The 27,678-nt window shown below is 28.7% G+C and overlaps 1 protein-coding gene across 4 annotated transcripts in view; it reads left to right on the forward strand.

Moving 5' to 3' along the window:
* LOC129965792 (paired box protein Pax-6-like) overlaps nucleotides 1-27,678 on the forward strand; it is a 129,814-nt gene that overhangs the window by 59,824 nt on the left and 42,312 nt on the right. For 3 of the 4 annotated variants that reach the window (XM_056079976.1, XM_056079977.1, XM_056079978.1), the window contains exon 4: nucleotides 11,913-12,259. In XM_056079976.1, the coding sequence (XP_055935951.1) occupies nucleotides 11,913-12,259 (347 nt within the window). Of the gene's footprint in view, nucleotides 1-5,463; nucleotides 5,588-11,912; nucleotides 12,260-27,678 lie in introns of those variants that run through there. The other variant, XM_056079979.1, reaches the window with a different exon arrangement.

Consider the following 27,678-nt stretch of genomic DNA (forward strand, 5'->3'; position numbering starts at 1 on the left):
TATATACTTATGCGATTTAAATCAAATGTGTTGCACTGGTATAATATTGGAATCTATTGCACATCGAGCAGTAGATTCTGACATAGCAACAAACAACATGCTATTAAATACGTATTACACGACATGTTTAGTTATGCTAGTCGTGTGACTTTGATGTCAAATAAATTAAAACCAATCATGTTTCATTATCGCAAGGGTCGCTAATCAATCTGGTATTTAGTAAATATAACCGACTCTAGTCCTTAGAAAGTTTAAGCTCTTATTTTATATGCTTACAAAGCTTAACCTTGCTTGAAATTCTTAAATCACAAATTTTATTTCTCTACTCATAGATTTGAAGTTCCTTGCCACTTCTAAATGCCGAAACTTAAGCGATTAAAACTCGATCTACTTCTTTTGTAATTCTTATTGTCACCTTCAGAGATTTCTTTAAAAGATCACTTTTCACAATCGATAACAACAGCACAGTGTAAGGTTATAATCGATAATAGTATTTGCGACTCACTTATTTTTTTTCCTCGGCGATATTTTTTTCCAGGGAAATTTTCCTCCGCAAAAACCTCTATCGACTTTTGAATTTCGTTTTCCCCTCACCCTTGCCGAACCGGAGAAAAAATGCTTTTGCTGGGAATTCCCCGGAATAGGAAAAAAATTATTTAATAGAAAATGCCCCCCCCCCCTTTTCCTGCTTCTGCATTCCTAAAATGCAGATTGTTCCCTTCTAGATAGCAAAGCAAGGAAGGAGGAAAGGGCTCTCCTATCTCGATTTTATTATTTTTATCCCCTTTAGGTTTTTCTTCGTGCTATATCGAAGACTATTTTAAAAAGAGATTGGAATTTTCCCCCTCGTGTATCTGTCTTCCCCTGTCTTGGCTTCGTTCTATATATGTATATACAGAATATCTGCATGAAACAGTTTTCGCAATATAAGGGGGAAATTTCATTTCTAGGGGATGTGAAGTTTGTACTTTGCTGTGAGGATGCAAAATTTCAGGAGAAGAATTTTGTAATAATCTTGGAGAAAAATTTTATTTACGTCCAGTTACTAGGAGTTGTTAAAATAATAAATATTAGAATACTTGCAATTGAAATTCAAAATAATCCCGAATATATAAAAAAGAAAGTAAATATATAACATTCATATAAATATACCTAATAATTCAAAATGAATATAGCGATTACAAACGGCTATAACTATTTAATGAAAAAGAATTTATTGATAAAATTAACACATAATGTAGATGGAACTTCAAGATTTTCTCTACATGCGTCATACATGTTCTATGTGACTTCCTTTGGTCACACGGATAATATCTAGGCGGTAGTCCATTCCACGCCATACATTTTGAAGCATGTCGGCAGTCACCGACGCAAGCGCATTACAAATGCGTACTTTGAGTTCTTCAATTGTTTTGGACATGGGAAATTTTGAAGTTTCGTCTACATTTTGTTTTAATCTTATTGATAAATTCTTTCTCATTAATATTTATAGCCGTTTGTAATTGCTATATTCATTTTGAATTATCCTGTACCATACTTCTCACAGACTGATGTTGTTATTTGCGTTATATAATTTAACAGCGCCAAAATCAGATTTGACTAAACTGTGTTAAACATATTTTGAATGAAAAATATCAATTTCCCATAAAGTGTATCTTCTTTCAAAAAAGGAAAATTAAAAGATTATTTAAAAAAAAAATTCTTAAGCAATTTAGGAACGCTGAATTTGCATCATTATAGCTGAAAGAGTAAAAGATAAATTCTGCATCACATGTATCAAAAATGTTTGCACATCATACAATAATTCTGAAATTATATGAATCGTACATAAATTTTAGTCTCATTTTAAAGTTAATTAGTTTTGATAAAATTTACGAATAAAAATAATATGTATATCATTGGATTTATCGTTTCTTAACCCTTTTTAAAGGTAATAACTGTTAGTATGTGGCTATTATTCTTGTTTTTTATGGCACTTGTCATAGACATGCCCGCTGTCAAAGTCAGCGATTTTAAGCCGAAAGAGCGTCTCTTGTTTTTCTGTTGCGCCATCTAGGGCCAAAGTACGTCTTAGCTACTCATGCATCACAACCCTTTTTATGGGGCTGGCTTCATTCATGCATTTCATTCACAGGAAGATGACGCACACACATTCGCTTGCACAACCCCTTTTTACAGAAGGGCTCTTTCACATACTTCACAGATAGAGAACAAGGGAAGAGCAACCATGCTCGAGCCACGACTCGAACCCGGGACGCCTTACCTCTAAGCCAGAATTGTCTGAGAAGAAATAAAGGCTGAAATTTAATGCCTTATTTTTGCTTCCTCCTGTACGAAATATGTAAAGAGCGATTGTAACTTATATTTCGAGATATCAAAGAATACATTTTCCGAATAAATAGTTCTTTCAATTACATTTAGCTGTCAGTCAATTTGATGTCTACCTCTGAACATGATTACTTAAAAGCAACCTGAATTGGTATTCAATTATATAACCAGAGAAATTTTGGACATCTGAGGAATTTTCGTCGAAATCCTCTTATTTTACGGATATCTGACGTTTAACAATGAAAAAATAATAATTTAGAAATATATTAGATATGCGAAATTAACTGGGAGTATGTAAAAGTGAAAAAAATTCGACAGCGCATTGGTTGTTTGTCATCTATCTATTTGAGGGAAATTGAACGATAAATAAAAAAAACTGTGAAGATAAAATTTTGGTATCTAGTTTTGATATCAAAATGGAAAATTTATATCAAACTTTGGATCAAATATATTCAAAAATTTGTCAAAATTTTGCAATCTTTCTGAAAAAAAAAAAAAAAAAAATTACGATGTACCTATATATAAGAATTTTCATGGCAATACAGTCCCGTTTTTTTATTGTTTATTTGTGTGTTTAGAATTGTCTCTAGATCGGGTTTGCTATTTGACTACCCTAAATGATTGCCAAGTTGCGCCAGAACGACGGGCATTTATTAATGAAGAACAATTGTAATTTGCTTCTCGAATTGTTCCGCATTAAAAATTGTGAACATATTTTAACAACTTATTAATTTACTATTAAATAATCAAATGAATTAATAAAATAAGTTTATGTTTTACTATGTATGTTTGCTATATATGTGAATATGACGACATGTATAGGCAAGGGACGCATTAAAATATATTTTGCTAGGGGAAAGGGCAGAAATTTATTTTCCTAGAGATGCATTAATGTTTCTTTACCTACCAGCGTCAGGCCCTGCTTCCTTTTTCAAATGAAATCATTTTGAATCTAACATCTAATCATTCAAAAAAGAATAATTAGACCTGACGAGAAAATCTTCTATATACACGTACCGAATTTATTGCATAATAAAACTGAAAGTAAAATCATTTTGTATCTTTCGAAAATTTAAATGTCTTAGCTCTTAAGCAGTTATTTAAGTAAATTGTTTTTGATATGAATAAATGCATTTTTGAAAATCCATTTTCTACAGATATTGGGATTCATAAATTATATTCTGATCTTGAATACTTGAAAGGACTTGAAAGGAATAAAACAAATAAACGAAAGAAAAAATATATTTAAAAATAAAAATTTAAGCGTTTTGAAACTTTCAGAAAAAAAAATAATAATAATATGCTACTGATGTTAGAATTCAGAACATCAATCTGAATAAATGAACTTTAATCTTTTGGAGTAAAGGGAAATTGGTGGCATTCACTTAAATGTGGTGAAAGCCAAAACTCTGGAAGCTTTTTGCGAAATTTATGTTATAGAATATAAACTGGGGCTATCTTAAGCTGCAGCAATTACTTAGCTATGCAAAATTATTGCAAGTGTCCTGTATAAGTGATTGTTAAAATTGTAATTTGCCAAAATAAATGTTTTCTACACTTTTTTGAATGAAAATTAGATTTATTATGTATAAGCAAATTATGAATGCAATTTATTCACGTCTTTAAAATTCTTACTTCTTAATTCAAACATAAAACGCTTTAACTTCTGAATCCCATGATTTCTGGTTTCTCTTACACCTCTGAATATATATGTATTATGACTTTTACTTTAAATGTTGATTTTCCAATCTCTCTTTTGCGTCTAATTAGAATCAGTGCCCTACTTCAATTGTTGGTTAACAACAATAAGTTGACCAACAATCTAGTACCCTACATAGATTGTTGGTTGCGGCTTAAACAGAAGAAGTGTTTAAAATAGCTGAAAGTTGAAGAATCACCCCTCATCTCAAAAAATAAATAAAAGGAGATGATTCTACAGAAAAATTATCTTCTTAATTGACACATGAATCAAGCATCAATTATAGCTTTTTATATAATTTTCTTATGGACAATAGTGATGCAACTCTAGAAAAGTGGCTAATAAAAATATTTTAACAATAGTTTTATCAATAAATCTTAAGATACGTAATTTTAATAAAAAATATAAAAGAATGAAATACTGCTCTTAAAGTATATGTTTATAAACATGTCAGTGTACATGTAAGTTTCTTCAGATTTCAATGTTTTTGTGTATCTGTGTGTTTGTGTTTAACCTGGAGCTCTTATTTTTGACAATCGATTTAGAGGAAACGTTATTTAGGAAGAGCCTTGACGAGGGAAAGTGGTTCATATTTTATAAAGCTCAGATTAAAATGTAATTGATGTTTTAATTTTTTTTAAATTCAAAATGCAACATCTATTATCTTAAGTAACAGTTTAACACGTAGAGTTGATTAATATTCCTTTTGAAAAAATGTTGTAATTGATGAACAATAAAGCACAAGGAAAGCTCTCTTTCAACAAAATTAAATCTTTTGAGAAATGAAAGAATAATAAAATAAAAATGTAAAATTGATAAGCAAAACTAAAAAAAAAAAAAAAAAAAAAGTAAAATGGGACAAGAAAGTAAAAATAATGAAGTTGTATTTTATGAAAGTGACAATAAAAAAATGAATTGATAATGAAAGTGCCAATAAAAGAAGATCAATTAGTTCAAATAAAATTTTTATATATCAAGTCCAATGATATAGCAAAATATCACCAAAAGTTGAAACAAGTTAATAATAAATTTCATTTGACGGAAAAAAAAATTATTTCGTATATTATTCATTTGAATTTATTTTTAAACATAAAATAATATTTTGTACTTTCTTCCTTTTTCTTACAAATTGTTTTAATACGTTCTGAAATAACAGTTTCATACACTGATCTAGTTCTTTTAATTTATTCTCTGAAATAACAACAATGAACCTTTGCATTGTCTCATTTAGATTGTTCATCAATCTAAATGAGACAACTGAAGCTGAAGTAAGACGTTAAATTTAAATGTTTCCCCTTTAGTTCAACTTCTAAAATATAAACAACAACGTTGAAAATAAAACTGCTGAGAATGCATTCCAATCAAGTGCGCTTGCGCGCATTCTGTCCAATCATAGCCTTTGGCAAGCGCGGCTTCTTCAGCCACTGTGACAAGGACTTGAGCCTAGGGCGGTTGCTGAAGGCTTGTTGTCGTTTCTTCAAGGGCCCGGACTACTTCAATCAAGTAATCCAACTGACCGGAACTTGCCGGACATCACGTGGAGGGCTACCTACATGTATGGTACCGATCACTTGATGCATTATCTTTTTTCCCCATGATTTTAACGCATATTCCCCATGTATTTGGAATTTATTTTTGAATCCAAATAGAATTAATCGGGATTCAAATCAGATCAGAAATGCTTTATAAATTAAATAAAAAATTGTCTAATAAATATAAAACACACCTTAAAATAAATTTCGAAATATATCTGAATTCTTCATAAATTGTGGGACATCTTAATCGATCAGTTTCATAAAATGTGCATATTTTTATTTAAAAATTATTGAACATATCTCATGCATTCGAGATTAAGTTTTAGCCGATGATGTAATATCTATTAGACAGTCATCTCATGATTGTTAATTTTTTTTTTTATTATACATACGAATGGATCTAAAAATAAAGCATCAATATTTTAAAAACGAATTGAAAAATTTAATTAAAAAGACTTTTGTTGTCATGATCATAAATTGAATACATGATAAAATTCTGTAATTTGGGAAAAATAAAAAAAATATGATGACATAATTTAAATAAAGTTATAAAATAACCGTTAAGAACTCATGTTTGTTTTTGGTTGAATAGTAAATAAATCTTCTTCTTATTATTTTTTTTAACTTCAAATAATCAAACTGGTACTGTGATTTTTATAAATCGGTTTTACATCAACAACGATCCTTTCAGTTCGGAAACTTTCAGAAAAATTACTGCTTATGAAGGTTTTTTTTTTAAATAAAGGAAGAAGGGTCGAACGAAACTTTCAACTAATCAAACCAATTAATTCGTCAGAAATACATTAAATTAAACTTTGTAAATTATGAATTGTTTTATTGTTAATGTTTTTAATTAATTTCAATTAATTTTCAATACATTTTGAATTGTTTTATTGTTAGTGTTTTTAATTAATTTCAATTTAATTTTAAGTAATTTCAATTAATTTTAGAAAAATTTTGAACTACTTTTAAATACTTTAATGATAAGCGACGTACTTTGGTGGTCATTGGTGCAAATAACTTAAAACATTAAAAAAAAAAAACTCCCGATTTTAACGATAATTAGCTATATCTTAATTGAAAGCGTAACAAACCCATAAAAAAATCGTACAATTTATGTAAAATGATTAAAAATAAAGATAGCTGATACATAAAGATGAAATAAAAATGATAGAAAATAAAAATAGAAAATAGTGCTTTAACCTGTGACTAAAAATATTTGACATGACATAAAAATGCTTAAGGCAACCACATCAAATTTTGTAATCCAGAAATTCATGTTTAGTACATGAATTTAGTACATTTAAAACTATTAACAAATCTCAAATTAGCTCTGTGTTAAATAAGTAATTTTTAACTCCAAAATTGTGCTTATTTTTAAAAAAAAATTGAGCAAATTTTTTGTTTGGTAATACGGTAGATAAAAGATCAAAGTCACTTTTTTTAAAAAAATTTGAGAATGCTCTATTAAATTATGTACAATTTGACTTTGATTGCTTACTTATTTCTGAATTTTATAAATATAAAACATATATTTACAAATTTAGGTTATTTGCTTTTACTTTCTTGATATGCTAAATAATTAAAAGCAATTATTTATTTATATATGATATATATAATGTATTTCTAAAGAAAACTGTTTCTCATATTCATATATGACTGTATTCTTGAAGATTTTATCACTTCTTCGCAAGATTTCAATTTATGAATTTTCTGCAAAATGGAATTGTTTCATCACGTCTGAAAAATTTATTATTTTTTGATGATATTTCATGAAATTTTAAAATTGATATATAATTTTTTTTTCAAATTTATATAATTTATTAAACGATTAAAGAAATATCGCAAAAATATTTGCCTTTGAAAAAATTATTTAGATGATATGGTAGAAAATTACTTATAATACGGAAAATTTAAAAGAAATAATTATCTTAAGCATTTAATAAGAGATATTATAGTTTATTAGAAAAATTCACATACAAATTATCAACAAAGTTCAATTAAGATTTTAATTACAATTTGTTCGAGAATATTATATGTGCTAAAAAATAAAAGCAACCTTCCACAATGTTGTTTCGCAATTATTTTTAAGTTTTATGCCATAAGTGGCATGATTAAAATATTCAATACTTTTTGATAGAATTTTAATAAGTATGTATTTTTGTTATCCAATAACTAATAAATTTAATGTCCATGTTCAGTTATAAGTTTATTACGGTTACAATAAATCATATTTTTTCATGTTGCATTTGATGTTTAGTGATAGCATATATTAATTGTTAATTTTTATGATGAAAACATATTTAAAAACAATTCTTGCCGATGATAAAAATATATTTAACGTAAATATGAAGTATTTTTTAAATACAAGGATAAATTAACTGCGAAAAGAAATTTATTTTTTGATATTAAAACAAACTGTATAAGTAATATCACAGCTTACAAATATTAAATAAATCCCTTCATTTTTGCCTTTTTCGATTTCTAAATCCTGTAAATTTAAAAAAAAACAACCCTTCATATTTTTGGGATTAATAAGATTGTTTATAATTTATAAGTTTGTCTATATTATATTTTTATATTGATATTGATTTGCGTTTTCGATATTTATGATTATTTTTAAATTGTATTTTTACAAGTAAATGGATTAAGAATTACTCAATTTAAAGTGATTAATTTATAAAGTGATTAGAATTACTCTCTTTAAAGTGATTAAGAATTACACGTTTTAAAGTGAGTAATTAATAAATGGATTAGAATTACTTTCTCAAAATTTTCGGTTCTTGCCATTAAAGCTTATTTCAAGAATACTCAAAATTTTTATAGAATTAAGTATATATTATTTTATAGAATTGCAAATTATTTATTCATACATTTTTTTTCTGAAATAATTACCATTATTGTTTCGAATCATTTTCTCGGCTTTCTAAAATAATGTACTTTTCCAATAAGATTTTCGATCTCTGACTTCTCAAAGATCTATGAAAAAAAAGTAGATAAATTCTATTTGGCCTATTTTGAAATTTATTTCAATTTTTGAAAACAGAAATAAAATTCTTTAATCATTAAAATGTAAAAGGGAAACTTCCATTTTAAAATTATAAAAGAAAGAAGATAAGAAAAGGAAAGGAAAGAAATTTTTTTTTTAAACAAGCCCACCCAAATCGAATTGTTATCTTTTTATTTTCTTCTATCGTGGTGTGTGTCTTATAAAGGTTAGTCTTTAATTTAAGGCGATCCCATCCAATGTCAAAACCATGTAAGTACTCACTACATGAAGCCAACCTTTTACAATTCTGCCACTGCATTTGTCTCTTCTTTGGAAGGGGGGGGGGATGACAACACATATCTATGAATTAAAATAAACAATAAAAAAAAGATTCCCCGAAAAGAAAATCAAGTTCTCAATGCTAGCATTGCCAAGAGTAATAATGCCGATGAAAAAAACTAAACAAACAAAACCCTCTCCAAGAGTATTTAACGCATGCCACAGATGCTGATGCGTAGCGTTCTGTACCCCAAAAACTTTCATCGAGAGCTCATGGCGAGGAAAACCTCCTTTTAAGAAAAGTAGTTAGTTCGAGTTAAGACAAGCGTAAAGAATGATGCGGAAGATTGAAGCAGCGCTGTTCGGGGGGCGGCTAAACTGTCCTCCCCTTGGCAGAGCGGCTCCGAGTCTCTGATGTGCAGCAAGACACGTTCACGCTTTTCAGAACTAATCAACTCAGCTATGGTAAGACGCACTTTGGAGGAATGCTTCTTCACGACAAATCCTCAGCGTTATAAGATCGCTGCAGCTTCAAGTGAGGGGGAAGGAAGCTACGGTTAATAATGAATAATGTAGGATCTCTAAGATCGACACCCCTGGAACTACCGCTGATGAAGTCGGAACGTGGACCGGCCTACAAAGGAATCGGGCGTTTTTGTTGTTGGCATATAGGTTCCTGCATGTTGTGCTGCCAGATTTTTTTTGTTGTTTGCGGTGGGTTTGACCCCCCGGGGGCCCGATTGGGAGATAAGTGTCATCCGCGCTTTCTCTTTGGTTGGTCCGTCCGCGTTTTGATTGGGATGATCATGATGATGTTGTTGGGTGGGATAGTTCATAGCGATGTTAGTGCGGTAAGGGAAGAGTTGGTGTTTCGTTTAGCTCTGATCGAGAGGTAATTATTCAGGTAATTGTATCGTTTCAGTTTCTCTTGTGGTTAAGACTTTATTTGGAAGACTTTTTATCGAATACATGAGTTGTTTTTCACCGAAAAGTCAGTCAAAGGAATTTAACCGCGTCCTTATTCTTTTATGATGTCACACCCTAAGTAGCTCTTTGGTGGGTGAAATATAACAGGCAGAAGCTATTTGATAATTATTATGGCCATTTTGTTCGGTGAATATTCTTAGAATTTGTATTCTAAGTAGTGTGGATTCCTTAACTTTTTAAACCGTTGCAAGATATTGCTTTCTACGTTTAGCTCTGATCGAAAGGTAATTACTCAAGTAATTGTATCTTTTTAGTTTTTTTTCGGTATAGACTTTATTTGGAGGACTTTTTATCCAATGCATGAGTTGTTTTTCACCGAAAAATCAGACAAAAGCATTTAGCTGTTCCTAATTTCCTAATTTCTTTGTGATGTTATTGCAGCTTAAGTAACTTTCTGGTGGATGAAATATTACAGGAAAAAGATACTATTAGATAATTATTTTATTCGATGAATATCCTCGCAACTTGTGTTATAAGTAGTGAAGATTTCTTAACCTTTTGATGGGTATATATGATTTTATTTTCTACGTTCAGCGTTTACAAATCAAAATGCATTGTTTTAATAGGCTCACATTATTCCCATGGTCCTTAAAGAAATTTAATTTAAGGAATTTAATAGATTATAACTCGTCTATTTTTATTGTGTTTATGCTCTTTATAGAGAACATCTATGAGCTTTAGGACGTAATATGAGTTTCTAAATTTTGTGGTCAATTTACAAATTTAGGGAGGTATAGATTTCTTTGTTTTATTGCAATAGAAGACTCATTGTGAATTCTTCCCCTTTTCTTTCGCTGCAATTTAATTTCCGTTTATTACGAATATCGATTTATTTTTACTGAAATCTTTTTCTAAGCAATACTTTAAAAAAAAAATAACTGTTGTAATTATTTAAACCAAGTTTAACATTTTCACGGTTTTCTATCAAAATTGAAAAAATGTAAATATAGTAGGTTCAAAATATGAAAAAAAGATGCAAATGTTTAATAGATAAAAAAGATTTCTAATATGCAAAAATCTGATATTGGAAAAATTACTACAGATTCAGAAGCAATTAAAAATAAATAAGCGATAGCGCATATCATTTTTATATCCTCCTTTTTATAACACATTTCTAAAAAGTACTATTTTACTGGTGAACTTTACCCAAGCCCACCAATAAAAAGATATTGCAGTTTTCAGTTTCATATTAATTTAAATCACTTGTAATTTATTTATATTTTATAGCACACAATATAGTGAGCCTGAAATCAGTATTAAATAATTTGCAAACGTTTTCTTTTCAAATCATTGTTAGTTCCTATAATTCCTAGAATGACTCTTAAATTATTGAGAGCCTTGCATTACCTTAAAGTTAACACAACTTCGTCTTTTTTTAAAAATCTAATATTCAATAAAAGTTTCTTTAAATAAAAAGTTCAAGCACTGGTGGTGCAGACTGATTGTAAATGGTAATAAATTTATAATAAATTTCTAATTGGTGCATTTATTAAAGATTAAATTATATTCCTCATATTTTTTTAATAATTTATGCGCTTACGACTGTATATAGACCCACTTAAATACATTTTATCCAAAAACAATATATATATATATATATAATTGAATCCAAATTCTGTTGTACATTAGCCGTAATCATTATTAGACATGAGCTTTATCGTTAGTGAAGAAAATCGGATGATTTACTGGCACGATGTGATTTTTTAAAAAATCTTTTTAAATAATAAGAACTTAACATCCTTAACTTCTGAAGCAACCTTTAGGAAAAGGCAATGAATTTCTTTTGAATTTTCCTTAAATCACAAAAGTTCTGCTTCGGAGAATTTTTTCCCCTCTTTTAAAGAAGAAATGAAATCTTAATGGACAAAATGGGCTTATATTAGTATCTCCTGTAGCTTCCATAATTCCTTTACCAACATTCTACAATATTTTTTAAATAATATTTTCTTTCTAGATTAATATTTCTTCATTCCTGAATTTCTTTATTATAATGACATTTAACCCAAAGCCTTACCATTTCTATTTCTGAAATAGGATTACTATTAACAATTATTTGCAAGTTAGTTATTTCATAAGGACGAACTTATTGTTTCAGGCCACAGCGGCATCAACCAGCTGGGCGGCGTGTACGTGAACGGTCGTCCCCTGCCAGACTCCACGCGTCAAAAGATCGTGGAGCTGGCCCACAGCGGGGCCCGTCCCTGCGACATCTCTCGCATCCTTCAGGTGTCCAACGGCTGCGTCTCAAAGATCCTGGGCCGATACTACGAGACAGGCTCCATCCGTCCCAGAGCCATCGGTGGCAGCAAACCTCGAGTGGCCACCCCAGACGTCGTCGCCAAAATAGCCCAATTCAAAAGAGAGTGCCCCTCCATCTTTGCGTGGGAGATCAGAGACAGGTTGCTCTCCGAAGGCGCATGCACAAACGATAGCGTCCCAAGTGTGAGTATCTCTTTTCAAGTCTTTTTTTTAAAGAACACTTTAACTCATAAGAGTTTAACGTTATAATTTAATTTGATAAAAAAATATTAGCCGGAGGAGCTTCTACGAACTCTGGCAGGCCCCTTAGTAAAAAAATGTGCTTCTCCTTAAAAAGTTTTATCTTAAGTTCGTGAACATTATAATAGCTAGATTTTTATCTATAGAATCTCTCCACATAAACATTTATGAAATGATCATATTTGTCTGTTTTGCGCACCTTTCCCCAGCTGACTGAACCAAAATTTGAAGCTATAATTTTGACACAGAATTGACGCCAATATTTGACATTATAAACCACACAGCCATTTCTCTTTTGTAAATTCTCTCGATTTTGAGTTACCGCGTTTATATTCGTGTAAATGTACAGATTGATAGGTTAATCAATTCTATGATAAGTTTGGTTAAATATTTGATACGGGTTTACACTTTAGATGGCAAATGAAGCAACAAATTTTAAAATCTTGCTCTTTATGTTTTGTAGTTATTGTATTCACTTGCACTCAGACATAGACAACTTTCTAGGAACACATACAAAATTTTGCTCTTATGGATAAAAGCTTTTTGGAATTTTTATGTTCACAGACATACAGACATAATAATAATAATAATAATAGTAATAATAAAAACTTTTTTATGGACTTGGAGAGGTTTGACTAATAACTAACTAAAGGAGACAATACTTTATTCTTTGATATATATTTTGATACGTAATACTAATAAATAACTTCAGGCATTCTATTCAAATATAGACAATATAATATAAATGCCATTTAAATGTTTTCTTAAAGCGTTATGTAGCATTCTTATACATTATACAGAATTACAAGCAATTGCTGATAAAACACAAAGATAGCAATAAAAATATGAAGAGTATATATAATGAAATTTACAAAGCTTTTTCCAGAAATGGATAAAACCATAAACTATTTGCAGTTAAAATATGGAATAGAAAAACCTTTTTAATAGAACTTTACAGCTGCACAAATGTAAATAAATATTTAGGGCTTCATAAATGCTTAGATAGCGTATGATGGCAAAATTAAAAAGATATTTTGTATTTTGCTTAAGAATTCAAAAGAATATTAGAGTCCTAAGAATTGTTACAAATGTATATATTGATCACAATAAAAATATCAATGTAATGAAATAATTTCCTTTAGATCCTAGTTAAACTGAGTAACTAGGTAGTAACTATAATAGTCCTTCTTTAATAGTAAATAAAAGAATACATTTTGTTAAAAAAATAAACTTTTACATCTCAACTTTTGACCTACCCACCCTCTTTTTGACGTTAATTGAAATAGGATAATTTCAATAATACTTTTGAATTCAAAATTTGTATGAGATCAATAATAAAAAAAAAAATAAACTTTGAGGATATTATCTGAGCTAAGCATAATAATTACATAAAGTTTTATTTGTCTTATAAAATCTTTACTTATTTTTTTCCGATGTGATTCATAAATGATAAAACGAAACTCACTGAAATATTAAATTAAATACACTATATAAAACTTCGTTATTTTTAATATTATTTTTATGGTAAACATTGAGAAAAAAAATTCTATTAAGTCATTTTAAGACTGAGCATGCAGTCAAAATACTATTGTCTGTTGGAATCTTGCCGTAGTAGAAACGGTAAGATAGCTAAAAATAAATATACAGATTATAATGAATTTTGACATATACGTCCCTACATTCCGAGATGTAAATCATAAAACCAACAAAACTGCTTTTTTTTTTTTAGTAAATACGCGATTTTTACTGAAAGCACACCCTTTGTAAGTAAGCGGTAAACGAACATATCGACCGTCCACCTGGAGTTCCGCCGTCCATCGACCGCGCTGTAGGGGGTGATGGTGGGTGGTAAACTGGTTAAACGCGGACCCCCTAAATTAGGGTATCGGTATCACGCGCACTACAATCGCTGATTGGGTTCCAGCACCCATGAGATCTTCCATTATACAACTTCCCCGCAATCTATTGAGGCTTCTGTCTGCTGAATTTGGAAGTTTTTTTTTTCCTCTCCTTTTTAACTGCTGTGTGATTTTAGTTTTAGAACGGTTAGAAAAATATTGCAACAACTATAAATTTTATTTCAACATAGATATAGATAGATTTTTTTTTCAATATTGATTCAATGTAGAATTACAATATTTTTTTTAGTAAATTTCGTTTTTAAATGTAAAACTAATTTTCTAATTGGTGATGAAAGGCAGCTTATATTAAATCCTCAGTTTATATTTGTAATCTATCCTTTGCATTGAATGTTTATCTTTCTGGATACTTTGGATTATATCCTAAATATTTGCAACTATTTTAGGTTTTAATTAGGTTAAAAGATTATTTTGTCTATTCCTGAGTAATATTAGCAACTGCTTACTCAGCCTCAAATTGGAAAAACCAAATCTCAAGGTTTTTCTTCGAAAAATGAAAGAATTTGAAAGCTTACCTTATCTATTTCACCTCGGTTTCTTCTACTTCAGGATCATTAATTCTATCAATAATCATGATTCTGTATTTGCATTTCAAACATACCCTTGTCGTTCAAATGACGAAGGGAAATTTTATCTGTTTAAAATTCTTTATTTCATTAAACGTTTTCGTTCCCCAATTTATATTTTTTAAGAACTCCATATTCATTGCCACTCTGGAAAAATCAAATTTCATTGGAACGAAGTTAAAAATATATAAAAGACATTACAACTTTACTAAAATCGTCTGCTACATTAAATTTAATTAAAAGATAGCAAAATGTATAAAATTGTTTAAAACTTCTGAAATCGTTTGCAGTTATTGTTGCTATAAATTTAATGAAAAAACTGAGATACAAACATATATAGAGATGCAACTATACGCATAAATGTTCAATATTCTCAAAATGATCAAGGATTGTAGAGAAATAAATTATATTATAGCAAATTGAATTCAATACTTCAGGATAATTAAACATAATTTATTTGAGAAAGAAATCTAATGTTAAATGGAATAGCGGCTTGTCTTGAAAATTGTTCACGTGAGTTCCATTACATAAAAATGTAAACGAATTTGATATGTATTCGCATATCAAATTCGTAAAAGTTGAAACGAAATACATCATCATCATAAAAGAAAGAATACGTTTTAAAGGGCTAATTGATAATTCAATTTTAAAATTAAATTTGGCAACACATTTTATTTTCGTAATATGTTTTTTAAAATTTTGATTTAGCAAATCCATACATCTTTTGCGAAATTTACGAATTCAAGTATTTCTTAATCGGACTGAAATTATTACAAATAACAAAGTTAATTTAAAAAATACTATAAATTTGTGCACAAGTCCCGCTTAGGAAACTGTTTAGTTCATTTAATATTTTTAAGTCACTTTTTTTAGTATATTCAAGTAGTTTCATTTAAATGGAAGCTTTAAAAAGTGCGTAAGAAAATCCATTTTATTTTAACTATGCACTAATTAAATTAATTTATTTTAATATATAAAATATCTTTTTTTTTTCTCTAGAAGATTTAGTTGGTTTTTCACGTTAGTTGATATAAAAAGTTTATTTTTAATTACTTACCGTTATGTAACTTCAATGATATAATATATATCAGAGAAATTTCCTGATTTTTTCAACTTAATGAAATTGAGGAATCTCAAAAGAAGAATTTTTGACAGTTAAATTCTGCTAAAATTTCCATGACCAAAAATTCATTTCCATAATTCATTATTTTGACAGATACTGGAATCCTGAAGAAAAAAAATTCGTATTCCTTATGAACCTTCCTTTTAAATATATTCAAGTTTTTAATGAATCTCCGTTATACCTGTAACGTCCATTAAATTTATTGAAATGGATATTATCAAGTATGGATCTTTTTTACCATCGAATGTTAATTGATATTTACAGAATTCAAACCTGAGTTACATTCTTTACAATTAAAAGAATGGTTTTATTTAATCTTTACTATTGTACTGCAAACAGTTGTTAACGAGATATTTATATTTAATATAAAATAAACCATTAATATAAAACAATTACAATTAATATAAAATAATTACCTTTACAAATTCTTTTATTAAAGATGAATTTATATCTCTATATGTGTGTTCTAGTTCTACAGGTCAGACTTCGAGCAGTTACATTTGATTCATATATACTTTGGAAAACGGAAATTTGTATTTTAGATTGTTTTTTTTTCTTAAATTTTAATTTTAACAATCAAACGAAATTTTTTTTTCTTTAACTTTCGAAAATATTGCTGATTAAAAGTAAATTTTGCATCATCTTACAATTGGAAAAAATTGTCTTTTCACGGATATTAATTTTTTGCCTTATTATTTTTTTATATTTTTAATTAATCTTTAAAAATATTTTAAACATATTTTACAACAATATATTTTATTGTTGAAGTGAAACTCAAATGGTTCTAATTGTTGCTATTTTTATTTCATCTATTGTTGATGATGAATATATGAAACTGGGGCTTATTTTTCCATGTTGAGTAGGTTTCAGAATAAAGTATTCTTAAAAATTTTTTTTGAATATTTTTGTTATATTTATAAATCAAATTTAATTTCAGAATCAAACAATAAAAAGAATTTTTCAAAGCGCGTTTATTTTTAAACACTCCCTGCTCTTTACCCTCTTCAATAATTGGCTATACTAGAATATAGACGGAAAACAAAGGAAATGTGTAGGACTTCAACAGAACAATATAAGAACTTTAAAAACAGTATAAATTATGTGAGTTTGAATATTTAAAAAAAATTCTGGAGGAGCTATTAAGAAAAAATTACATAAAATATTTAATTGAAATTTTTAATAATCATTCATCCTAAGGAGGCAATTAGTCGCCGAAGGCATCTAGTCAAAAGACAAATTCCACTGTGCATAGCAATAGAAAGGCATAATATATCTTGAAACTCGCAATCTTAGAACATTTTTTTGAGTCAACAAATATTATTTTCATCTTTTTTTGTGTGATCAGCAATTCCTATTAATCTTATAGACTTTACTTAAACCTTATACCATCAAGTAGTGGTGTAGAAAAGAGTAAGTGTTCTCCGGAGTATAATATTACATTTTAGTCCTTGTTGCCATCCAAAGCAAGAGTAAACGATGTTTGGAATTTCGTAATGTTTCTCCTTCTTCTCTTTATATTTATCTTTAAAAATGTCATAAACGCAATAACATTTTATCCCCATGGTAGACCCTTAATATGACGCCTGAAGCATTTATACCCCACTTGCCTCACGTCGCGACATCACTGCATCAATATCGGAGTTGTTTTATAGTTTTCATAAGACATATGTGTTTTAAGAATTGAGACGCTGAGTGGTTTGCTGTTACCCGCTTTAGCTTCAATGGAAACTTAGATTAATTTTGGAGCAAATAGCATTTAAAGTGATATTTCTTTTTTTTTCCGGAGAATTACGTCATTCTCAACATACGATTAGGAATTTAAACTTGTTAAAATCAATATAATTATGAAAATTTATCTGTGAATAACTGTCTGTGGATTATTAGGTATTTGAGACTAAAATATTTAGTTATTCGCTAACAGACTAACTATTCTTTTTTTTAATGCAGGAAGTTTAAATTAATTCAGTCAAATTTTTATTTCTGGAACGAAAATAATCATTATCTTGTTTGATATGAAACGTTTTTTTATAAGCATTATTACAGCGTTCTAAAAAATCGAACTAAGATGAAAGTGAAAATAGACTTTAAGAGGTTTCATAAAATCAGTTTTTGATTAAAAAAAGCATACAAATTTACTATTTCAATTGTTAATTAAATAACAGAAAATACCATTTTTAGTTCTGAATTGAATAACAGAAAGTTCATACTAATGTTTAATTGATTGCCATGGCAAAAATCTGATCATTTCTTAAAAAGATATTGCTTAGACATCTATACATCTAAAGTTGATTTTGAATGATATCATGATATGACAAGGATATAATATCTTCAAAATTTTAAAATTTTGTTCAAAATATTTCTTTAAGAGATTTTTATGAATTAAATAATTCAAGATATATAGGATTAGTTGGGTTGAAGTTTACAAAATTATTTTTTCATAGCCATTGTAAATGATGCTAAGAATGAATCCAGTTTTACTTACAGAAATAAAATTTGCAAATATGGTTGTTAAATTTTGCACCAAGGCAAAATGAATCATATTAATGACTTCATGATAAATTTCTTATTAAAACGCAGATTAATTAGGCGATAATTCAACAATATTCATCCACTTTCCTTTTATCATTAAATTTTACTTTCTTATTTACGAGATACATATAAAATTTTGATTAAAATAGATGTGAGATTTACTTCTGAATATGATGGTAATACAAAACAATTACTTTTAAAAAATTGTGTCTGTATTTTAAAAAAGTTAAAGGATAAATTCCATTTAATTTACCTATGAATGCTTTGTTTTTTAAATAAAGATATTAGAATTTTTTTTTTATCGGTATCCATTTATTGATACCGATTTAGTTTAAACTAAACATTTCATTAAAATTGATTAACGTAGAAAATATTATCAGCTAATAAAAATGCCTTTTTGTTTATTTAAAAATGCTTCAAAAAGATAAGAATTTCCGGCCACTGAAAGTTATGCTGTAGTGTCTTTGCTTGGGCAAGTATTTGCCAGTTTTATCCAATTTAATGAATTTCAACGATCAAAACTTAAAACATTTGCTAAATTAAAGCCATTATTAAACTAAAAATGCACAAATTTATTTTCATAAAATTATTTTGCAGTTCATACTTAAAAGTTCAAATCTAATCTCGTGGTTTATTGTATCTTTTTTTCATAAATATGTACAAAATCGTCTTTACAACTTCTCTCCAACGTACAAACCGTCTTCTCCAATGTACAAACTTCTCTTCCAAAGCCGTCATCTCCAACAACTTCTGACTAAGAAAGATAGAGCAATAACAAAATAGCTTTCGGAACTGCATCTAGAGGAGTGGGAGGAAATAATACGTAGCAGGGGGAGGTTCGTTTGCAGGGGAGGGTGTCACGACCACCCCCCGGCGAAGGGGAGGAAAAATTTTGACAGCTCATCTGCGCTTATTAATTTTTCTTTAAGCCATACACTGACCTTGGAGATAGCAAATTAAATTAACTGTTAATGAAATTTGCGGCTGGTTTTGGATTACAAAAGACCAAGCGCCAGGAAAGAGAGTGTTAGCAGTGAAGCGTGCTGTACAGGGCAGGAATGTTGAGGGGAAACAGTGTTACTAGCGAAATGAATGGTTCTCTTAAGAGCAGGAGGAAAAGGTGATAATTTCAGCTCTTCGTTTAACACTTTTTGTTCTAAAGGAATTGGAAGGGTGGGATGAAGAAAAGGCAGAGATAAAAATATAATTAATTAAGATAAAAAACTGATTAAAAAGAAAATTATTTTAATCATTTTTAAATATCAGTTCATAAGAAGTCCTGATGGAATGGATGGCCTATCATTAAGTCGTTATAGAATATTCTGTTAGAGAAATATGGAGATTAAGTTTAGCCTTTGATCGCTCAACTAAGCAGCTTAGTTGTTAAGTTTACCTTTTAAAATTATTTTGAATTTAATTACAAATTATCTCATGACAAATAATTTTGATTGAAAAATGTTGAGGATATGGTTGCTGTTTCAATTTTGTGACTATATTGGCGATATTTTATAACATTAGTTAGCCACATTTAAACTTTTCGAATATAATCTTAAGACTTGCCTAACAAACATACATCAAGGAGAGTAAATGTTTCACTAACTATTCATAAATAATGATTTATGATAAAATATTTTTTAACATGTAAATATTTATTGTTCTAAAATTTCTTTCTAGAGCTATCTTTACCAGAATATCATATTACACAAAAATCATAATAATAATGAAGAGTAGATCTAAGTAATTTACTTATAAAGACAAATAAGTTTTTTGTAGTGAAATCTCACCACAGTGGTCCCCCTCCATTACAAAGAAAATCTGCCATTTTGAAAGATAGCCGATTTAAAGGATGTCAAGTTTGAGATACAAAATATTATTTAAATAACAACAAAAAGCATTTTTTTTAAAAATAATTATATTTGCTGGAATTTTCTATTTCTTTTGATAGTAGCGTTTAAAAAAATTTGGTTTTTGAAAGGGAAAATAAATCCTTACTCGATTCGTAGGCAGTTATTGAAGAATAGGTAATAATGTCTTTTAATTTTTTTTATTTATCTGGGTCTATTGAATTGGAAGTTTTATTTACTAATGGTTTCAATGCTCATTAACATTATATTTGTCGAAATTCGAATCAGTTTCTGATAGATAAGGGAAACTTTTGAATATCTCACATTGACAGAAACCAAAATCATTTACTTCTCACTAAAAAAATAAATGATTAATTTAAATCGGATTTCAAATCTTGTTTTTAAACATTTATTGTATTTTATTTTCCTTCTTTTTTTTTTTTTTTCTTAACTAAAGATCTTAATTCAAAAAGATGAACGAAGTAGATTTCATTGAAATTGAACGGATAGCCAACCGTGCTGTTTAGACGAATTTGAATGGCTGAAATATTAAGTCGAAGATCCAAATATACTTTCAAACTGGACATTGAAAAGAGTGACCTCTATACGGGAGGGCTTGTTTAGGAAGTTTTCTCACATTCATTTTCATTCCATTTGGATTGATAATTTTTTCTGATAGAAGACATTTTGTTCCAAAATCCCAATGCATGTGTGTGTTAATTATCCCATAGATGAGTTTTATCTGCAACACAAAGATACAGTATTGAGTCCCAAGGAGAAGTTAGCGCAAATGTACGCATGTATCACTTGTCCTCAGCAGGTTTAAGGAAGGAGAAATTTGTGATTACAACAATTACAAGAATTTCTCTTATGAAATTCTACGAATTCAAAATAATTTGCTTTCATCTATCTTGAATGCAATTTTTAATATGGAGGCATAACTTGTGTACAAACAAATAGCGACGAGGTACGTCACTCCACAGAACGAGACAAGAGGAAAAAAAGGGGAGAAAATATCTTTTCCCGTTTTTATATACTATGAGATTCTGACACGGGATTTCTTTACAAGTGTCGATTTAGGATAGAAAAATCTAGGTATCTTTTAAAAGAATTTGCTTGGCTGGACAGTTTTTTTATCCCTTCACTCGGAGCATGTGAAAATGCAGATTTAAGCATTTTTAGAGCTCATGTTGAATTAATTAAATAAAAAAGGTGGAACTGGATCGGAAATATTCAAATTCAGTAGTGAATGAAAGTGGAGAGAAAGGTTAAAAAATACTTTCATACGGTGTGGTAAAAATCTACTTCGAAAATTTTACATATTTTTTAACACTTAATATTTTATTTTTAATCGATATAAAGGATAAAACTTCGCGGGGTTTTTTAATTATATTGGGACATATCTAGATAAAAAAGAAAACTGTTTCGTGAAAATTTCCGTTATTAACTTCCGTAGCTCTCCGATTGTTTCGTTAAATGAATCGTTTTTATAACACTCTAGTGAATTGTATTCCATTTGATGGAATTTTTAATCATTAAAAATTACTGTTATTAGATAATGTTTCTACCTTAATTTTGGACCTAATAGACAAAATGCTTAACAGGGGGTATGTTTAAGAGTTTTAATTTTTTAAATTTTTTTTCATATTTTAGGGTGTGTTTACACTTTTAACTGTGTGAGAGTGAAATGTAATGTTGCTAATAGATAGAAAAGAGCCACATCTTTTTTGTTTACTACTTTCAAAAAATAATATTCAGAATTCCTTATGTTATAAATGCATTGAATAGAATAAAATAAAAATTCTAGCAATAAAATTATAAACAGTAATAAAATTGTTTTATAAATAAGTTTAAAAGAAACTGATTTCAAAGTAAAATGCAATCTTTTGAAAAATTATGAATGTATTTTATTTATACGGTATCTCTTTTTGTTAGCATATGGATTTTTTTTCTGGAAAAAAAAATGAAACATTAAACTTGTTAAAATGTGTTAAATCAGCGGTAAATGGATCTTTATTTTGATTTGAAATCAATTAAAACTGCTAAATTGGTTCAATTTACGATATGACAGAATCTTTTTAAAACAGTTTGATACCAGACTACAATTCTAATGGTAATTCTAGTGATTTCTTCACATTTTTTTTTCATAGTTTCAATAAATTTCAAAAATATTATATAGCATATCTAACAATGACGCTTTTCACTGCTTTATTAATGCTTTTATATTCAAGTAAATTTAAATGGTATTAAATATATTTTTGTACACATTATCATTCCTATAATCAAGAGTGAATTAAAAAAATTATTATAAATATAGATGAAGCAATCCAAAACATTATCAACTGTGACATTTCGGATAGAGGTTTTGATGTCTTTTCATTTTCCCCCGTAGTTTTTGATTAAGAATTACACTTTTATTTCTAACCCCGATTTATTTATTACATGAAGTTCGAACCTTGAGCGTTCAACTATAAGAATATGTGCACAACCCCTTCGTCGATCGAAAGTGGGTGTTGACGAATGGGCAGTACCAAGTCGACACCAATTGAATACGATCCAGTTCACAAAGACCATAGAAGTCAAGCAAGCCTGTTGAATTGAAAGGGCCTTCTCTGCGGAGCTGGCTACAAAAGCCCAGGCTCAAACTGTGTTGTACTTCGCGACACTTTCTTAGAGACATTTTTATTGATCGCTTTAAATCTTTATAACTTCTTTTAATACTAGACTTGCAATGCATGTCCGCCCTTTCAAGGATATTAAAAGAAACCTTTGATGTCTTGTTATGTCCATGATTTGTATTATTGTTAAGTATGAATACCTCAAGTTGTCCACTATTGCTGATATTTAACAGATGACGCTTTGTAAAAGTCGTGTACCTTTGATTCGATTTTAGAAGGGCCTGCAGGATACCCTTTTCCGACAAGAGGGTTATTTTTTGAATTAGCTTTTGGAGCCACCGCCATTGCTTTCACAGGTTAAAAAGTTTTTGGTTCACTTTAGAATGTCGATTATTGTGAATTCAGAAGCAATGGAAAGCATTCAGAAGGAAGAGTTTATGGTGTATTTATCGATTCAAGTAAACATCTTGTTAAGATTAAATGAGAAAGATATTGAATGTTTCGTTCCAGAAGCAGTTATTCGATTGACGTTAATATGATGCTGCTTCAGGTTTATTATTATTATTAATGCTGTCCTATTATTTAAAAAAACAGACAATTCGAAAAAAAAGAAGAATTTTTTTTTAATGATTTTGAGATATTTTTATATTTGATTAATTAATTAATTGTACAGCAATATACTGTAGCTATACATAATATTTCTTATTTCAAATACTTTAAATTTTGTACAATATTTTTTTATTTCAAATTTTTTAAAATTTCGTACAATTTTCAATTTTAAATACTTTTAGTTTTATACACTCAATTATTTTCCTTTTTATTATCATTATTTTAATATAAATAAAAATCATTGTGACTTAATAATATGTATGCAAGCTTCACATCTCCTAAACAACTGGGTCTTTTCTACCAGTTTGCTCACTTATTATATAAGATATGAGAAAGAATACTGTCAACTTATCAAAAAAAATATTAAATATTAGCTTAGATTGCATTAGAAATTAACAAAAATTTCCTTTTTACAATTTGAACTACTTTACCACAATTTTTTTAAAAATTCATCTTTTATTTTAATGTTTTGTGACAATTCTTTTGTTGGTTTTAAAGTAATAATTTAACAATGCTTAAAAGTAAATTTGAGTCATTCATTTAAATTCAAACAAAGGCCGTCTTTCTAATATTGCAGCATTTGTGAATAAAATTTTTAGTACTAATATAACAAATATTAATAACTTACGGCGAACACTATGAGAGGTTTTTTAAAAAAATAATCATTTCAATTGATATATTTATTTTAATAAAAACTCGATTTAATTTTTTTATATTATAATATTTTACATAAAAGCAGATTTTTTTTTATGTTAAAATATTATACAAGAAAGGCTTTTAATCCGGTGGATGTCGGTTTATCTACTATTTTCTTATGAAATTTCATTGACAACTTTGACATTATCTCATTACCTCTCATTGACATTATCTCTTTGCCTTATTTCGTCATAATTTAATTGCAAATTAAACGTTATAACTTAAGAAGTTAGAGGAAAGCATTAACTCTCCATCCTGGACGAGAGGCTATGGGATAATAATGAAATATTTATCATTACTAAAAATTTCTCATCGTTTTAATATGCCATGTAAAGCATTACAAACATTTTTAAAAGTGCAGAAAATCTATTTTAAGATTCAAAAAATTTTCTTTTCTGCCTTATATGTATATTAAACAACTTGGTTTTAGTAAAGGTTCTCTTACTATTAAGATTATTTAACTTGAATCAAATCCATGCATATGCTCATTTTGATTTATAAATTATATCATGTATTAGATTTTTTTATTATTTATTGAAATAAATTATAGTAATAAATTAAACTCATCATTCACTGCCAATGCAATTAATTGTTGTCGTTTGCATGCAATTCAATTCGGTTTTGATTGCATTTAGATTCAATTTGGAATCGAAAAAGTATTTAAACCTTGTTTTTCACTTGTGACGGCTAAATTATATTATCTGTACTTGGATTTAAAATTCGAATAATTCTTTCATTCTTAATTCTTTCACACCATACAAACTGAAAATTAATTTATTCTGTTTAAATCCAACTAATAATATAAGAATAAAATAAAATCACATTAGACGCAAAACTTGTCCTACTGGGTTTGCCTACTTTGTAGCCGATCCCTCGTTTCCTTTCTGACAAGCAGGCCTCCGACTTTTTTCCCCTTTTCTGGGGCGAGAGCAGCTCATCAGTTTGAGTATTTATTACTTTTACGCCCCCGTGCAACCGCCATTGCTGTCAACGGCGCAAATTTGTCATCGGCAATTTGACGACGGAACCCTCCTCTCTCCCAGTCTTTCAGTAGGAAACGTCAAAAGACGACGTTTAAACCGTTTGTCCATGACAAAGCTGTCATTCGCTTCCAATTTTCCCATTTCACACCATTTTCATCGGTACACCACAGAATAGAAATGAAAACCTAGTCTGCGAGGAACACCTTTTAATTTGAGTTGGAAAATTCCGGAGCTAAATTTATGGGCAACCAGATGATAAATTTTGTGACTAGTGCAAGAAGCGGTTTAGTTATTCTCTGTCCTATTTAGGTAATTGGCAAAAGTGATTAGTCACCCAAGCGATAAATCAAAGTCTTCATGTTTCAATCGTATTCTCCCTGCTTTGCTGAATATGAATATATGCAAAAGCCCTGTCCTGTTGTCAAACAGTAGATATATTTGTCAATCATTTTCTACATTTATCAATCTTTGTCATCAGTTGTAGGTTTGTTAATTAACAGTTGTCTTCAATGGTAATTAATGAACTGCACAATGCATCAATATTTACCCCCCCCCCTTGCAAAGCATGTTGCAAGACGGACGGTTGCGAAAATCAATACAAATATAAATATGCAATACAAAGAATATAAACACGGTGAATATAAAGCAAATGCAAATAAATGATATATACAAGTATATAATATAACAAAATATGCTCTTGCAAATTAAAAAGTCTTAGTTTCACATATAATAAATATTTATAACAATGCTAACAAATAAAACAGTACATAATTAATAAGAAAGAAGGTATAAAATAATATCAAAATAACATCCTCCTCAAAGACATTAACCTTCTAATGAAAATACTGTATGAAAAAAAGAATGTATATTTTTCTAATGAATGAAGTACACAATAATAATAAGAAAACTCTGCCATGAATTTTCTGAGCGACATTTAGACCTTTTATCTAATTACATTATAGTTTTATTATATGGGCTTGATTCGTAAATGATTTTATTATAGAAAAATCTATGTTTCAATATAATGTACCAGTGATCTGCAACTATGATCAGTTAAAAAGAATTTCCTCAACTCAGTCATTTTAAAATTTTCAACAGTTCTTATTTTTTAATCATAGTTTTAGATTAAATTACTATTCGGTGCTGCAATTAACTTAAAAACATATAGCACTGACAGTGGGCAGATTCAAAAGGATATTGCATTAGATAGATACTATGCAAGGGCATATATTGTTGAAAGAAAAAAATTGTAAGCATTATATATTTGTGGGTAGATACATAGTTACTGTCTCTCTCGATGCCCAATCCAGATGACAGCACAGATGCCGAAAAGTCGGCAAAGTTGTTGTTGAAAGAGCGTCACTCCAAATTTTTCGAAGACAAATAAATATTGTTGAACATTCTTGATAGGGATGTATGTTTCTTTTAAAAAAGAAATTTTTTAAGGTTTTCCCTCTTAAAAGAAATTTTTAAAGTTTTTTTTAAAGTTATTTCCCCATTCAAAGCTTTTGCATAAACATATATTTACAATAAAATAAATTTATCTCCTCCTTTAAGATAAATTCTTTTTTTTTTGGAGGGGTGCTTAGTTTATAATAATAAAATTACATCAACCAAAGTATTTTTAATTTTACGTAGGATATCTGTAAACCTTTGTTTTTTCTTAAACAATTCAAAAATTTTACTCTACATCGTTTACTCTCTAAGATAAAAATGTCCTTATCGATCAATATTCCTATCCTTAAGCTGCTGAAATAGCAAAACTTCGAGGAAGTGTCCTTTTCCGGAAGCATAAAAATTGTGAAGTAAGGTTCTTCCACCTTTCTCTCTCTAACACCCTCCGTGATCTACGTCGCTTTGCGTTCATTTATTTGATAATTTGTGCTCATGTTTTTAATAATAACTTAGTCTTGAACTTACTTAAAATAATTGAAGTTATTTATAAAATTGTAGAGCTTATAAATAACCTTTTATCGATAATAATAACTATATATTTCAAATAAAAGCCTATTGGATTCAAATGATTGCAGTTCCTTAAATGCCTTCAATAAATTTATATTTTTCAGATATTTGTTTATTTGCATAGGATTTTTTTTCTCCGCCCTCTTTTCCGATTTTTTAAATAATATTTTTGATCAGCTGAAATATTAAATTTAAGTTATTACATGAAATGCAAAAATACACTTTTCTGTTTGACTAAATAATATTTAACGTTCAAGGAAATTAATGGAATTTCTTTCACTTACAAAACTTACAAAAAAAAAAAAAAAGCTTCTGCATACATAGGAGTAGAATTTTGATAATTCTATTTATTAACAATTTAGAGCAGTCCAGCTATCTTAAGTATGCAATTCCAATCCTTAAACTTTTTCAATAAATGCAGAGCCAGTTTTGTCTCCAAAACTTTTGTAAATGAAAGCATATATTTCCCAAATTGAACAAAAACAACAACGTTTATATTTCGCTTCTTTAGAA

The sequence above is a fragment of the Argiope bruennichi genome, chromosome 4 (genome assembly GCF_947563725.1).
Source record: "Argiope bruennichi chromosome 4, qqArgBrue1.1, whole genome shotgun sequence".
In the NCBI taxonomy this organism is placed as follows: domain Eukaryota; kingdom Metazoa; phylum Arthropoda; class Arachnida; order Araneae; family Araneidae; genus Argiope; species Argiope bruennichi.